The sequence below is a fragment of the Dipodascopsis tothii genome, assembly GCF_038497935.1.
Source record: "Dipodascopsis tothii strain CBS 759.85 unplaced genomic scaffold V1510scaffold_12, whole genome shotgun sequence".
Lineage (NCBI taxonomy): Eukaryota > Fungi > Ascomycota > Lipomycetes > Lipomycetales > Lipomycetaceae > Neoaidaea > Neoaidaea tothii.
The window spans coordinates 27,779-41,531 of NW_027117996.1; the positions used below are offsets into that span (position 1 = coordinate 27,779).

Genomic DNA, 13,753 nt, shown 5'->3' on the forward strand with positions numbered 1-13,753 from the left:
TGGCCATGCCCTGGCCCTGGCCCAGCATGGTGCCCGCCGGCGGCATGTCGAACGGCATGGACTCGAACGAGCCGTGCGCGTGGTCGAACGGGTACCGCGCGTCCATGTCGAGGCCGGCCGACTGGTCGAGCAGCGCCAGGTCGACGTCGTGGTCGGCGCCGCCCGCGAACGGCGGGGCCATGCCGCCGCTGATGGCCTGGCCAAACTCGTCCGGAAGGAACGGGTGGTTGCCGGCCATGGTGTCGCGTGGGGCGCTGCGCGCGGGGGCGCGGTCGCGGCTTGTCTGCGGTCAGCGGAGCGGCGCGGTGGCTTGCCTTGGGCGGGCCCTCAGTGGCTGGAGCGGCGCGCGATTGCAAGGATGCCGGCAGACGTCACAAGATCACCAATCGCACGATCACGGACAGCCCATGGCATGATTCCACGCGCTTGCTGCTGGGTGATGGAGGCCAGATGATGCGCGGCGTCTATACAAGATGGAGGAAGGCGAAAAGAGGAAGGGCTACGCTGCGGCACGTGACCTCGTGTGGTGGCGTGCACTGCGCCGCGCACCGTGCGGCTCGGCCGCGGCATGGCCCCGAGCGGCTTGCGACTGGCCTGCAGAGTGGGCGCGCGAGAGGCTGGTCGTGCGTGCGCGCCCCTGCCGCGCGCCTCGCCGCGGCCGCTGTGCGCGCCCAGCCGAGGCCCGCGCCGCACGGCGTGCGGCTGCTCGCATGACGCAAGCACGCAGCCCTAGCCCCGCGCAGCCCACCCTAACCCCGCATACTGCCCCAACCCTGCGATACCAACCTCAGCGGGCCGCCGTGCAAATCTTCACACAAATCGCCCAGCATGAGAACTTCCCTGGTCTGGACCGTCGCCGGTCTGGCTCTGACAGCGACCCAGGTCGTTGGCCAGCTTCTCGCAGACATCTACATTCCCGACGTGCACTCGGAGGAGGCTATCAAGCCGTTTCTCGTCAACATGGCCCCCGAAAAGGCCAAGCAGTACCGCGTGCTCTATGGCGAGCAGGAGGACGTCCACGCCGCCGGCGAGGTGCACCTGCTCATGACGGACGCCCTCGGCGTCGACCGCGAGATCTCGATCTTCGCCGGGCTCGTCCGCCAGATCGAGGACCTCATGCTCCGCCTGCAGGACCCCGAGGCCGAGACCGTTGTCCTGGCGCCGTCCAACACGGCCATGCAGGCGCTCTCGCGCAAGCCCTGGGAGGACGAGGAGGGCGCCGTGCGCCAGTCGCCCACGGACGAGGAGCGTCACGCCATGGAGAACATCCGCAAGTTCGTCATGAGCCACGTTATCTCGTCGGGCCGGCTGGAGCACCCCGGCGAGCACCTGGGCTGCGACCAGGGCTTTGAGATTTGGTACGAGGAGGAGAGCGACAAGCGCTACGTGTACTCCAGCAAGAGCGAGGACGTCAAGGCCGAGCTGCTCAACTACAAGAGCACCGGCAACGGCGAGGTGTGGACGCTCAGCGGTGTGCTCAACTGATCGGGTGGGGTGGAGTTTGGGGATTTGGATGTAGTTTCTAGTAATCTATGGTTTCTCGGTAACAACACCATGATCGCGCCGCTGCCGGCCGCGACCGTGCGCGCGCTGTCGTCGGGGCAGGTCGTGACGACGCCGGCCTCGATCGTGAAGGAGCTTGTGGAGAACGCGCTGGACGCGGGCGCGACCGCGCTGACGGTCGAGCTCGATCCGACCACCGTCGGCCGCGTGCTCGTCCACGACAACGGCGCGGGCGTGCCGGTCGACGACCGCGCGCTCATGTGCCTGCGCCACACGACGTCCAAGATCGCGTCGTTTGCGGATCTGGCCGACCGCCGCGTGCGGACGCTGGGCTTCCGCGGCGAGGCGCTGGCGTCGCTGGCTGCGGTGGCCGGCGAGATGGAGATCACGACGCGGACGGCGACCGACGTCGTCGCCGGCCGCTGGTCTGTCCGAGCCGACGGGTCGGCCCACAGGTGGGTGGTCCGGGGGTCCGCTGACGCAGTTTTTCGCGCGCGCCGCAGCCCGTCGGAACCAAGGTCGTCGTCCTCGACGTCTACGCGCGCCTCCCGGTGCGCAAAAAGACCTACGCCAAGGAGGCCAAGGCCACGCTGGCCCGCGTGCGCGCTCTGCTGCGGGCATACGCGCTGCTGCGCCGCGGTGTGCGCGTTTCGTTCAACCTGATGCGGTCCGCGGCCCCCCCGACCGTCTACGTCGGCGGCCGCACCCTGCGCGACAGCGTCCTGCAGAACTTTGGCAAGGACGGCCTGGCCGACGCCGATGTTATGCAAGCTGTCGACCTGGGGGCGGGCTGGGCCGTGGACGCCGTGCTGCCGGCGCCGGCGGGCGAGGGCAGTGGCCAGATCAAACACACTATCATCGCCATCGACGGCCGGCCGATGGCGCCGACGCTGCCGACGTGCAAGAAGCTGCTCAAGACGTTCCGCAGCTACGTGCGCTCGCAGGGCACGGGACTGCTGTTTGTGGACTTTTGTGCGACCAAACACGCCTACGACGTCAACGTCGAGCCGGCCAAGGACGATGTCCTGGTGTACGACGAGGCTGAGCTTGTGGCCGTGTGGGGGGCCTTTCTGGCTGAGTATTACGGGGGCGCAGAAGCCTCTGGAAGCGGAGACGGACATGCCGCTGCGGGTGGTGCTGAGGACGGACGTGCCGAGATCCAGCAGGACGGATCCGCGGACGATCATGCGGACAAGATCCAGGACGGCGGTCAGGCCGCGGAGATCCAGGACGGCGGCCGTATAGCCGCAGGGCACGGCGGCGCAGAGCACATAGCCGCAGATCATATCGCCGCAGAGCACACCGCCGCAGACCATATAGCCGCAGACCATATAGCCGCAGACCAGAGAGCTGCGACCGGCGAGCCAGCAGCCGGGTCCCCCGAGTACCTCGAGTCCCCCGAGTCCCCCGCCGACTCGGTCGTTCTCGTCGGCCCAGACAGCCCTCTGTTTATTGATCTCGACGTGTCGGCCGACGGCAGCCAGCGCGTGCCGGACTCGGACAGCGAGGCCGGAGAGAGCGCTAGTGCATTGGAAGCTGCCTCAGTCAGCGTCTCCAACGATGAGCCCGACATTGCCTCAGACGACGACTCCGACGCCGCGTCTCTGTCCGTAGCCGGCTCGCCCCGAGACGAGCCATTCTCTGCCGCCTCCGCGGGCTCTGCCGCCGCCACTCCTCGCCAGGCCCTGCTCTTCTCCGACCGGTCGACCGTGTCGCCAGCCACGTCCTTGGCCGAGGCCTACTCGGGCCGGATCAGTCGCCAGCTGATCCAGCCGCTGTCGCCGCACACGCCGCGTACGCCACTGCACGCGCCGGAGCCGCGCCAGCTCTCGCTAGACGCATTCTCGTCGTCTGTCCCGACGCCCGGGTCGCCGCCCACCCGCAGTCCCCACAAAAGCCGCCAAAAAGCCGCTCGGGACGTGCTCGCCAACCGCAAGCCGGTCGCCGTGATCTCAAGCCAGCGCGCGCCGTCGCCGGAACCGCCGGCGGAGCCGCGGTTCATGCGCACCGAGCCCACGCTCGACTACACGTACGAGTACGAGTGGGCGCGGGCGGTGCCGCTGCTGAGCAGCTCGTCGTACGTGCATGCATACGACGACGGCGTCTGGAACGCGTCCAGTGCGGCCATCGCCGACGCTTTGCGGCGTCTCTGGCGCGCCAGCGACGCGCCCGTCGACGACATCGAGCTGATCCTGCCCCGGCTCGACCTGGTGCCCTGCGACCGCGGCGCCGAGGACGGCTGGCTCAAGTATGAGTAGCCGCACGGCGTGCGGCTGATGCGCGCGCAGCCGCCGCCGCCTATAATACACGTGACCACGCGATCTCACCAACTTCTGTAGTTAAGCCCCCCATGCCGCCCGGCCTCCAGCGCTACAACGTCCGCGTGAACCCGCCAAACAGCCGGATCACGTTCGTGACGGCCCTGCCGGGCGCACCGCCCGAGAGCCAGGAGATGCTCAACCGCGTGGCGGCGATCGTGTACCCGATCATGCGCGATCACTCGCTCTCGGTCACTTCCCTCGAAGAGCACCCGTTCAACCGCCAGTTCTGGGGCATCAACTACAATGCCGGCGAGAACATCAAGCTCGTGCTGCGCGGGCGCGGCGGCCAGTACTTGGGGTTCTACCAGGTCGTGAGCGTGATGATCCACGAACTGGCCCACAACAAGCACATGAACCATTCCAAGTCGTTCTGGGCCGTCCGCAACGGTTTCATGGCCGAGCTGGCCGAGCTCCGCAAGAAGGGCTACACGGGCGAGGGCCTGTACTCGCGAGGAAACCACCTGGCGTCGTCGCGGATCGTGGACAGCGTGCCGCTGGCCGAGGCCGACATGCCCGACGATCTCTGCGGCGGCAGCTACCGGCGGACACGGCGAACGCGCATCGTGCGGCGGCCGCGCAAGCGCAAGTTCGACGGCGAGGCGTCCCGCGTGGGCGAGAACCTGGAGGTCCGCCGCGCGCTCGAGGGCGGCAAGATCAAAATGGGCCGGCCGCGCGTGGCCACCAGCGAGCGCGGCCGCGAGCTGCGGCTGCAGGCCGCGCTCAAGCGGTTCGACAAGACGCCGACCGCGCTGCCGGTGAAGACGGAGGCGGCTACGCCCAAGGCGGAGCCCAAGGCGGAGCCCAACGCTGGGCCCAAGGCCGAGTCTGGGTCAGGGGGGGCTTCGGCCAAGTCCGAGCCCACCGTGATCGACCTTTCGGACGACGAAGACGTCACCGAGGAGTACGACGAGCTCGAGCGGCTCGACGACGCGCAGCCGACCGCCCAGGAGAAGGGCTGGCTAAAAAAAGAGATGAGGGAATTGTACTATATAGACGTCTAGCCTTCAACGGACCGTCACCGTCTTTGGATACGAGAACTCCTGCAGGCCCCACTTGCCGCCGAACCGGCCGTAGCCGCTCTCCTTGACGCCGCCGTGCGGTTGCGTGGACTCGTCATGCACGGTCTGGGTCAGCGCGAACGTGCGTGTACTTACCATGCCGTTGATGTGGACTGCGCCGGACTCGAGCTGTCGCGCCACGGCGATCCCCGCCAGAGCGTTCTGCGTCCACACGCTCGCCGTCAGGCCGAGCTTGCTGCGGTTGACCATGGCCACGGCCTCGTCGACCGTGTCGTACGGGACGACCACAAACGTCGGCCCAAACGACTCCTCGTGGTAGAGCGCCATGTCCTCGGTCACGTCGGTGAGGATCGACGGCGTCACGCGCGCGGCCGCGGCCGACGCAGATCCGTGCACGAACCGCGCGCCCTTGGCTACGGCGTCGTCGACCAGCTGCCGCACCTTGGCTGTGTGCTCGGCGGTGATCTGGCCGCCCTGGACCAGGATCGGGTCGAAAAACGCAGCCTTTTCTTTGAGCAGCGTCTCGAATGCTGGCAGGACCGCGCGGTCCACGTAGACGCGCTCGGTGGACATGCAGATCTGGCCGTTGTTCTCCCAGCCGCCGATGACCACCGTCTCGGCGGCGGCGGCCAGATCCGCGTCCGCCAGGACGACACTGGCGGCCTTGCCACCCAGCTCCAGCAGCACCGGCTTCAGGTGTTCGGCCGCCGTTACTGCAATGGCTCGGCCAGTGGCCGTCGAGCCCGTGAAGTTGATTTTCCGGACGTGCTCAGACGCAATGAGCGCGGCCACGATTTCGCGCGAGTCCTCCGGCCGGCTGTGCACCACGTTCAGCACGCCATCCGGAAGGCCCGCATCCAGAAACGCCTCGGCCATGAACATGTGCGACGCCGGCGACAGGTGCGACGTCTTGAGGATTGCGCTGCAGCCCGCTGCGATCGGTGTGCCGAACGCGCGCATGCCCAGGATCGACGGCGCGTTCCACGGCGCAATGCCCAGCACCGGCCCGCACGGCTCGTTGAAAATTAGCGGCAGAAGGCCAGGCTGGGCCGAGTGCGCAATGGTGCCCGTCATGGTCGTGGCCACGCTTGCCCACTCGGTGGCGTGCGCAATGGCGAAGTCGTAGATCAGCGACGCAAACATTTCCTGGCGTCAGCGACGTTTCTGCGCACACTCACACTTGGCGTGCTCTCGGCGCGCTGGATGTCGATGCCCTCCTGGCGGCGCCGCCGCAGGTTATTTACGCCGGCCAGTAGGATCTCGCGGCGGTCCTGGGGGGCGACGTTGCGCCAGGACTTGAACGCCTGCGCAGACGTCTCGGCGGCCAGCAAAGCCTGGCTGACGGTGGCGCCCTGGGCATAATGCAGCAGCTCACGGGTGGCAAGTGAGTACACAGGCACGTGCAGCGCTTTGTCGGCCGAGACGATCCTCTGGCCGTTGATGACGAGGGGAATCACTCGTTTAGCCATTGTGGTGAGGAGAACGTGGTGGTGTCAAATTTCTCGATGATCTGCCCTTGGGCCGACACTAGCTTGGCGTCGGCCCACACGATGGCCAGACTCTGGCGGCTACGGATGTACGAGCCTACGGACGCTTCGGGCGACGATCGGGGGTGCGTCATGGCGACATGGGGACGTGTTCGTGGAAGCTGTCAGCGGTGCATGTGGCGCAGGCGGCGCAGGGCATGCGGGGTAGGTCGGTTGCGGCGGTGCGGCGGTGCGGCGCGTGGTGGGCGACGTGCAGCTGGCAGCGGCTGGCGGCTGGTGCGTGCGGCTCGGTGGCGCGGTGCGGCTCATGCGCGGTGCGGCGCGGTGACCCAGCAGGGCGGCGCGTGCGTCGGCGCGTGCGGCGCGTGCGGCTCAGGGTTATGGCACGTGCCAGGGGCCCGCAGGGGCCCGCACGTCCACACAGCGCCGCCTGCACGTGTGGCGCACCGCGCCGCCGGCGCGTGTGGCGCACCGCACCGCCGTGCGCCCGTGGCGCACCCGCGGCGATCACCGACACGTCCGCGCGGGCGATCCCGGCGCACCCCCGCAGCCTGACGCGGGCCGGCAGCCGCGTGCGCTGGCAAGCCGCAGACGGCCCCGGAGGTTTCGCGCCTGCGCTAGACGCGTCGAACCCGGCCGCTGGCCTTGACACCCGGTGGCGCCCAACGGCTATCTGCCGGCGCCAAGCGTCCGCAGGCCCGCGCCACCGGCCGGCTCCGCGCAGGCGATGCGGCCGACTGCAGCGCGCGAGCAAGGCGTCGCCGGAGGTATGCACGGCATGAGCGATTTGATCGAGTAAGCCGGTCGAGTAAGCAAGCAGGGACAGCGCGCCTCGGACAGAAGCAGTAAGTAGATCGAGTAAGCATATCGAGTAAGCAAGCACGACACCGCCTCGCCCACGCGCCGGCCCGGCAATCGCGCAGAGACGCCGGATCGCCGTGGGCGCTGGGCGCAGGCCGGGCCCGCGTGCCGGCCTCGACGTTCGATCGGCCTCACGAATCCAGTATGAGGTGCAGGCTACCGAGTCGATGACCCCGTCGGCGATGGGCGAAGTCTAAAAGAAGACATGCCAGAACCTTAATGCTGGCGCTAGTGGGCCAGACTGCGCCCAGCTCGGCTACGCGTGTACCTGGCTGCTGGAGCCAACCCGATAAGCTGGTAAATCTGAGACAATTCTCGGGGTCCTCCGAAGAATTTAGGTAATCCATTACATACTCTGCAGGCCCGCGCGCGGTCCTGAGCCACACCCGTGTCCACACGCGCTCGCTGGCCGCGCGCTGGAAGCCCGCCAGACTCGCGGCCGGCCTGGCGGCTCGTCGCTAGCCCGCCCGCTCGCCGCAGATCGCACCGGCCTGGGCGGCGGCCTCGCTTGCGCGCTCCGTCGGGCGCGATCTGCTCGGCCGGCGTTCCCCGATCCGCCGCGCTGCGGCGGCGCCGGACCCATCGTCGCTGCGCCGGTGGCTTGCGCGTGCATGCTTCCGCGCCGCGGGCGGCGAACAGTACCGTACACGCTGGGGCAAGCCACCGCCAGCGGTACCGTCTGCAGTGGGTACACCCGCACGCCACACGGTCCGCCGCGCGCGCCCACCGGCCGCCGCCAAGTTCCGGTCCACTACGCTGGTACATTCCCCTGAGACGCATCAACGGCTCCGGGGCTAGGCCGGTACCCCAAGGTATGGTACCAGATAACACTATTAGCACGTCGACACCAACGCCCCGGTACTGGCTCCAGCCATTCGCGACCGCCGCGACGCGCTCTTGTGATGAGCGATTCGCACGCCAGCGGCCTCGCTGATCGGCCAGCGCCCTTATAAACCCCGGCCGCTGCCAGGTCGACTCGCCATCCAGGACCCGGCTGCTATCGACGTGTTCAGTCCACCACACCTGTCTCAATCCACTAGTGTCTCGTGGCATAGTCTTAATTTAAGGCGCCTCTATCTACCGGCTATTATTATAGTTCCAGCGCGTATCAACAGCGCCGTATCACCTGCTATCGGCTCCCTGGACGATTGCCGGGTCATCCCTTCTAGCTTGGCTGCGACTGGCGAACGCCCCGTCGAGCCAGGACCACTCCGGAACCCGACTGTGGCTGCGCGCGCCGTATAAAGGCGGCAAAGGCCGGGGGAAATCCGCATCGACCCGGCGCACGGCACCGGCTAGAAGCGAGACAGGCAAACTTATCCGTCAAAGTGACGTGGGCAGAGCCAGCGAGGTGCAGCCTGCAACGTTGGGGTAGCGCCGCCAGCTGCGTTTTCGCTCAACTCCTAGTGACTTTCGGGCCATCGGGCGTCATCCGACCTCTCGACCTCACGCGGCCCCTAAGCCGCGCACGCTGCCTGTCCATATATAGCGCCGTGACCGCTCTGCACGGAACACCGTCGCCGTGTCGCCCTTACGAAAGCTCCGACTGCTTGTCTCCTCAGCCATGTCCCGCCTGAGACCGACCTCGTCGGGCATGTCCGACGACAGCACCACCAAGATGCTCCGCGACAAGGAGACGTCCAAGCTCTCGCCGTCCAGCAGCGGCAGCTCCGCATATGCCACCTTTGAGCGCGAGGCGGAGATCGCCGAGACGGAATGTCTGCTTGTCCCGGCCCCTGACATGGGCGTTCGCGCCTGGATGGCCGTCGTCGGCGGCTTTTCCGCCCAGATGTGCTCATTCGGCTACACGAACGTCATCGGCATCTTCCAGACATACTACACCGAGAACCAGCTGCACGACCTGACGCCGTCGACGATTGCCTGGATCGGCTCGACTCAGACCTTCATCCTGTCCTTTGGCGGCCTTATCTGTGGCCGCATCCACGACGCCTATGGCCCGCGGTACCTAACCGTGCCGGGCGCCGTCATGCTCATCGCCGGCTCCGTCGGCACCGCGTTCTCGACCGAGTACTGGCAGTTCATGCTGTCCCAGGGCATCCTGACGGCGCTCGGTGCCTCGTGCCTGTTCTACGCAACCACGTCGTCCGTCTCGCGCTGGTTCGACGTCAAGCGCGGTCTGGCGCTCGGCATCGCCGCCTCCGGCTCGTCCATCGGCGGCATCATCCTGCCGATGGTCTTCAACTACGTCGTCGCGGTCTCTTCCTACAAGGTCGCTGTCCTGGCCATGTCCGCTGTGCTCGGCTTCTTTGCCATCATCACGGCGCTCACGACCACGTCGCGCATGCCCCCGGAGAGAAACTCGAGCTACCAGTTCGTGCGGTTCTACGTCAAGCCCTTCGCCGAGCCGTCCTTTGGCACACTGGCCATTGGCTTCTTCTTCGTCTTCCTGGGCATTTTCGTGCCGTTCGGCTTTGTGGCCTCGCAGGCCGTGCAGAACGGCTTCACCGACGCCGACGCATTCTTCTTGCTCGCATACATGAACGGCGGCTCGTTCTTCGGCAGAGTCATCACCGGTTGGCTGGCCGACAGAGTCGGCAAGTACAACATGTACATCTCGTCAGCTCTCGTCGCCGGCATCATCACGATCGCACTCTGGATCCCGGCTCACACCGTGCCCACCATCGTGCTCTACTCGGTCCTCTACGGCTACTTCTCCGGCGCCGTCCTGGGCATGTACCCGGCTGTCGTCGCCCAGATCTCGCCAAACGACGAGATCGGCACTCGCATCGGCGCTATCTCCTCCTTCATGTCATTTGCATCTCTGTCCGGCCTGCCCATCGCTGGCGCGGTTCTCACTACCGGCGGCGGCTCGTTCTTCGCGCCGTCCATGTTTGCGGGCGTCTCGATGCTCGTGGGCACCGGCTTTGTGGTCGTGTCCAAGTACATCTACAGCGAGGGCCGCCTGTCGAGCAAGATTTAAGCTAGCCAGCAAGGTTATCTTTCGCCTTTATCGCGCCGCGCCGCGCCACATCGTCCCAGTAACCTGGTTGACGGCGGCAGGGCTACTGCCTTAGTGCCAAGGACCTACACGTGTCTGACAGACGAAAGTCTGCTAATATTTTAAAGTTGCTGGAGGACGTACTATGAATTATCTGCTCATGATGTTAATATGATTTTGCTGTGGAGTGGGTTGGTGAGCATTCGCTTGTTGGCGACCGCCGGGATGTTATGAAGAAGAGACGACCTTGCATTGCTAGGCTAATTGCTACATTTTTTCAGGTCTAATTGCTGCTGGCTGGGCAACCGCTGGCGCCGGGGACGTAGGAGCGGAGGAGCGGGGAAGAGAACGTACGCACGCGGATCTGGCTGTCTGGGTTCTCCAGATCGATGGCAAGCTACGCGAACGGCCCGAGACCGAGCGGATCTGCATGGCGATAGTTCTGCTGCAGCCGCAGCGCGTGGTTAGGTTTCGCTTATTTACTCTACATGCACGAGACCCGCAGGATCGGATGTATCGATCAGCCGCTGCAGTTCACCGGGCGTCCGACCTGGCCCAGAGTGCTGGCTACGCCGCATGCTTTTTACCACAGCCCCGGACCCGCGCGCTTGCCTGGGACTGCCCAGACAGCAGCACGTGGAACCGCGTTTGCGGATACGCGGCCGTTGTATATATTGATCAATAGAAGACCTTGCGCTCTAGACTCGGAGCTGGCCAGACCTCTGGCTTGTGCCTTGCTGACGTACAGGCCCGCCTGAAGTTCATGATCACGCTCCGCAAACGCATCGGTTACCGGCGGCCCGCTGCACAGCTGGTCCTGATCGGCCTCTCGACCTGTTTGACAGCTCACAGGCGCCGCGCTTTGATCAACTAATCAGGCAACCGCGCCGTAACAACCTTACAATTCAAGTAAGTCTACCGTAGCTCTTTCAGGCCCCCTTAGTTACACAGATCGACACAAAAACCTCCGGGGTTTTATCGGCCTGGCCCCTATGTCCGTAGTACCGAGCGCTGCGCATTCAGTAGCCGCCCGAGCACTGACCATGCTGTACTGATTGGGTGTGTCGGTACCGCCGCGCGATTGTCTGTATTGGTCGCGCCGGGCTGTTGGTGTTAGTCTCCAGGAGACTATTTACCGATTAGGACATTGGCCGGCGCCGGCGCTGGCGCTGAGTCCGCCGCGCCCACGTCACCATGCCTTCTGTCCGGCGCCACAACAGTGCACACCGCACACCGGTAGCGTGTGGCCTAGCTCCCAGCCGGTGCCTGTTGTGGCGCCCACGCCCTGCGGCCCGACGGCTGTACGCAGCTGCGGCGTCGGCCGCCGGCGTCCTGGGGATATGGCCCCAGCCGCGAACGACAGGACCAGATACCCAGCTGGACTGCAGCCAGCAACCAGATCATACAGCCGATAAGCTGCACCCTCACTTTGGAGATCTGCCTCCGCTCTCCACGGACCCAGCAGCCCCTGAACAGCGGCTGAGCTGCGCGAAGCGAATAGAGTTCAATCTGGAACATGCAATCGGGCTAGCTTCAACAAACAGGCTTGCCTTTTTAGTGCACTCGCCGGAGGAAAACCATTTAAGCTTTACGTCAGTGGTGAGCCACCTCTTTCAGCTTCCACCGGCGCGATTGTGAGCGTATTGGAGTCGGCGGGAGCGCGTGGCCGTAGCAGTCCAGCGGAAGGACCGCTCTGGCCACCGGCTGCGTTTCGATGCGTTTGGCAGCCGTGCAGACCGGCGGGGGAAGATCAGAGATTGCGCCGCCGGCGCACCTGCATGGGCGGGCACGGGCGTGGGCGGGGCTCGATGGCGTAATGGCTGCAGAGCCATAGATACTGCGGGCGGTCAGCTACAGAACGGGCTATGCAATAATGCAGCCAAGGGGGCGGCCGCCGCGCGGTGGAAAATGCCGTAGGCGGCCGGCCGTAGGTGCCCAAAGCATACCTGTATTTAGTATGTATACCGAATTGGGAGTTCACCGCCGGGGGTTTTCACCGGCGGTGTCAAACGAGAACTTTAGCGAGAAAAAAGCCAGAGAATCGACGCGGGCTTAAAAGCGCCGAAGTCCCCTCCGGCTCCGGCATAGACATACATCAGTACTGCATAACATGAGCGATAATCTCTCAACCATCTCCAAGAGCGAGGCCGCCGAGGAGCACAAGCGGGCCGCGCACGGCAGCGACTCGGACTCGGAGCCCGAGTTTGCCGAGATCGTCGACTTCCCGGAGGGCGGCACCAAGGCCTGGCTGGTCGTGTTTGGCGCGTGGTGCGGCCTGTTTAGCTGCTTCGGCATCTGGAACAGTGTCGGCGTGTTTCAGGCCTGGCTGATCGAGCACCAGCTCAAGAACTACGACCAGGGCACGATCTCGTGGATCTTCTCGGTCTTCTCGTTCCTCTTTTTCTTCTGCGGCGTGCAGATCGGCCCGGTCTTTGACAAGTACGGTGCGCGCATGCTCGTCCTGGCGGGATCGGTCCTGTTCATCATCGCGCTGGTGCTGTTCTCGATCTCGAAGGAGTACTACCAGTTCATGCTCACCTTTGGCGTGCTCGGCGGCGTGTCGTGCTCGCTTATCTTCACGCCGTCGGTCACGACGGTCGGTCACTGGTTCTTCAAGAAGCGCGCGTTCGCGACCGGTCTGGCGGCCACGTCCGGTGGCATCGGCGGCATCATCTTCCCGATCTTCTTCCAGCAGACGTCCAAGACGATCGGCTTCGGCTGGTCGGTCCGGGCCATGGCGCTCATGTGCGCGTTCATGTCGGTCCTCGCTGTGATCTTCACCGAGTCGCGCAACATCGCCAAGGAGGAAGACGACCTCAAGGGCGACAGCGACGAGGAGAAGGTCGGCCTCAAGGGCAAGAAGAGCAAGAACAGCGCTCTGATCGACCTGTCAGGCTTCAAGGACATCCGGTTCACGTTTACGGCGATCGCGTTCTTCATGATCGAGTGGGGTCTGCAGACGCCGATCTCGTACCTGACGACGTACGGCCTCAGCAAGGCCAGCAACGCGTCTGACGAGGCGTTTGCATACTACCTGGTCGCCATCCTCAACGCGGGGTCGGTCATTGGCCGGTGGATTCCCGGCTGGTTCGCCGACCGCTTTGGCCGCTACAATCTCATGATCATCAACATCGCGCTCTGCACAATCTTCACGTTCGCCATCTGGCTGAGCACGGCCGCGCCGTCCAACACGAGCCGCGCGCCTATGACGGCCTACGCGGTGCTCTTTGGCCTGGCTTCGGGCTCGGGGATCAGTCTGGCCGCGGTCTGCGTGTCGCAGATCTGCAAGACCAAGGACTACGGCAAGCGCTACGGCACCATTTACTCGTTTGGTGCCATCGGCACGCTGACCGGCCAGCCCATCGCTGGCGCCATTCTTGCGCGCACCAACGGCAAGGACTTCACCGGCCTGGTCGCGTTCTGCGGCGCCTGCTACGTCGTCTGTCTGGTGGCCTTTATTCTTGTTCGCGGCATCGGTACCAACTGGAAGCTGCGCGCGGTTTACTAAATCCGCGTGGGGGTGGCCACATATCTAGTGGCCACATTCTTCTCTGCTCACGGCAGGCTTGCCTGTGTGACTATGCTAGGGCGTCTCTGTCCGCG

At 65.3% G+C, this 13,753-nt stretch overlaps 6 protein-coding genes across 6 annotated transcripts; 5 read left to right on the forward strand and 1 right to left on the reverse strand.

Moving 5' to 3' along the window:
- The first annotated feature begins 822 nt into the window (after positions 1-822).
- Positions 823-1,550, forward strand: V1510DRAFT_415620 (uncharacterized protein). Its single transcript, XM_066933624.1, has one exon. It carries the CDS (start codon positions 829-831, stop codon positions 1,483-1,485), a length of 657 nt encoding a protein of 218 aa, XP_066789294.1. The 5' UTR covers positions 823-828; the 3' UTR covers positions 1,486-1,550.
- Positions 1,536-3,830, forward strand: V1510DRAFT_393290 (uncharacterized protein). The gene is made up of 2 exons (XM_066931815.1): positions 1,536-1,958; positions 1,988-3,830. Exons 1-2 carry the CDS (start codon positions 1,555-1,557, stop codon positions 3,759-3,761), a joined length of 2,178 nt encoding a protein of 725 aa, XP_066789295.1. The 5' UTR covers positions 1,536-1,554; the 3' UTR covers positions 3,762-3,830.
- A 21-nt stretch (positions 3,831-3,851) lies between these two features.
- On the forward strand, positions 3,852-4,861 carry V1510DRAFT_415623 (WLM domain-containing protein; the record flags this gene model as incomplete). Its single annotated transcript, XM_066933625.1, has 1 exon — positions 3,852-4,861. A coding segment is annotated over one exon (974 nt), but the record flags the coding sequence as incomplete, so codon positions are not given.
- On the reverse strand, positions 4,785-6,561 carry V1510DRAFT_415625 (Aldehyde/histidinol dehydrogenase). The gene is made up of 3 exons (XM_066933626.1): positions 6,022-6,561; positions 4,979-5,989; positions 4,785-4,948 (listed from the first exon to the last, which is right to left on the reverse strand). Exons 1-3 carry the CDS (start codon positions 6,310-6,312, stop codon positions 4,829-4,831), a joined length of 1,422 nt encoding a protein of 473 aa, XP_066789297.1. The 5' UTR covers positions 6,313-6,561; the 3' UTR covers positions 4,785-4,828.
- A 2,371-nt stretch (positions 6,562-8,932) lies between these two features.
- V1510DRAFT_364206 (major facilitator superfamily domain-containing protein) lies at positions 8,933-10,132 on the forward strand (the record flags this gene model as incomplete). Its single annotated transcript, XM_066931178.1, has 1 exon — positions 8,933-10,132. One exon carries the CDS (start codon positions 8,933-8,935, stop codon positions 10,130-10,132), a length of 1,200 nt encoding a protein of 399 aa, XP_066789298.1.
- A 2,128-nt stretch (positions 10,133-12,260) lies between these two features.
- V1510DRAFT_364282 (major facilitator superfamily domain-containing protein) lies at positions 12,261-13,658 on the forward strand (the record flags this gene model as incomplete). Its single annotated transcript, XM_066931182.1, has 2 exons — positions 12,261-12,920; positions 12,990-13,658. The coding sequence occupies 2 exons, from the start codon at positions 12,261-12,263 to the stop codon at positions 13,656-13,658; spliced, it is 1,329 nt and encodes a 442-aa protein (XP_066789299.1).
- Between the last annotated feature and the right edge of the window lie 95 nt (positions 13,659-13,753).

Coding starts and splice junctions, on each gene's coding strand:
- V1510DRAFT_393290 (XM_066931815.1), top strand. CDS start 1,555: ATGATCGCGCCGCTGCCGGCCGCGACCGTGCGCGCGCTGTCGTCGGGG. Junction 1,959..1,987: donor GCCGACGGGTCGGCCCACAG/GTGGGTGGTCCG, acceptor CCGCTGACGCAG/TTTTTCGCGCGCGCCGCAGC.
- V1510DRAFT_415620 (XM_066933624.1), top strand. CDS start 829: ATGAGAACTTCCCTGGTCTGGACCGTCGCCGGTCTGGCTCTGACAGCG.
- V1510DRAFT_415625 (XM_066933626.1), bottom strand. CDS start 6,312: ATGGCTAAACGAGTGATTCCCCTCGTCATCAACGGCCAGAGGATCGTC. Junction 5,990..6,021: donor GCGCCGAGAGCACGCCAAGT/GTGAGTGTGCGC, acceptor CGCTGACGCCAG/GAAATGTTTGCGTCGCTGAT. Junction 4,949..4,978: donor CAGTCCACATCAACGGCATG/GTAAGTACACGC, acceptor GCGCTGACCCAG/ACCGTGCATGACGAGTCCAC.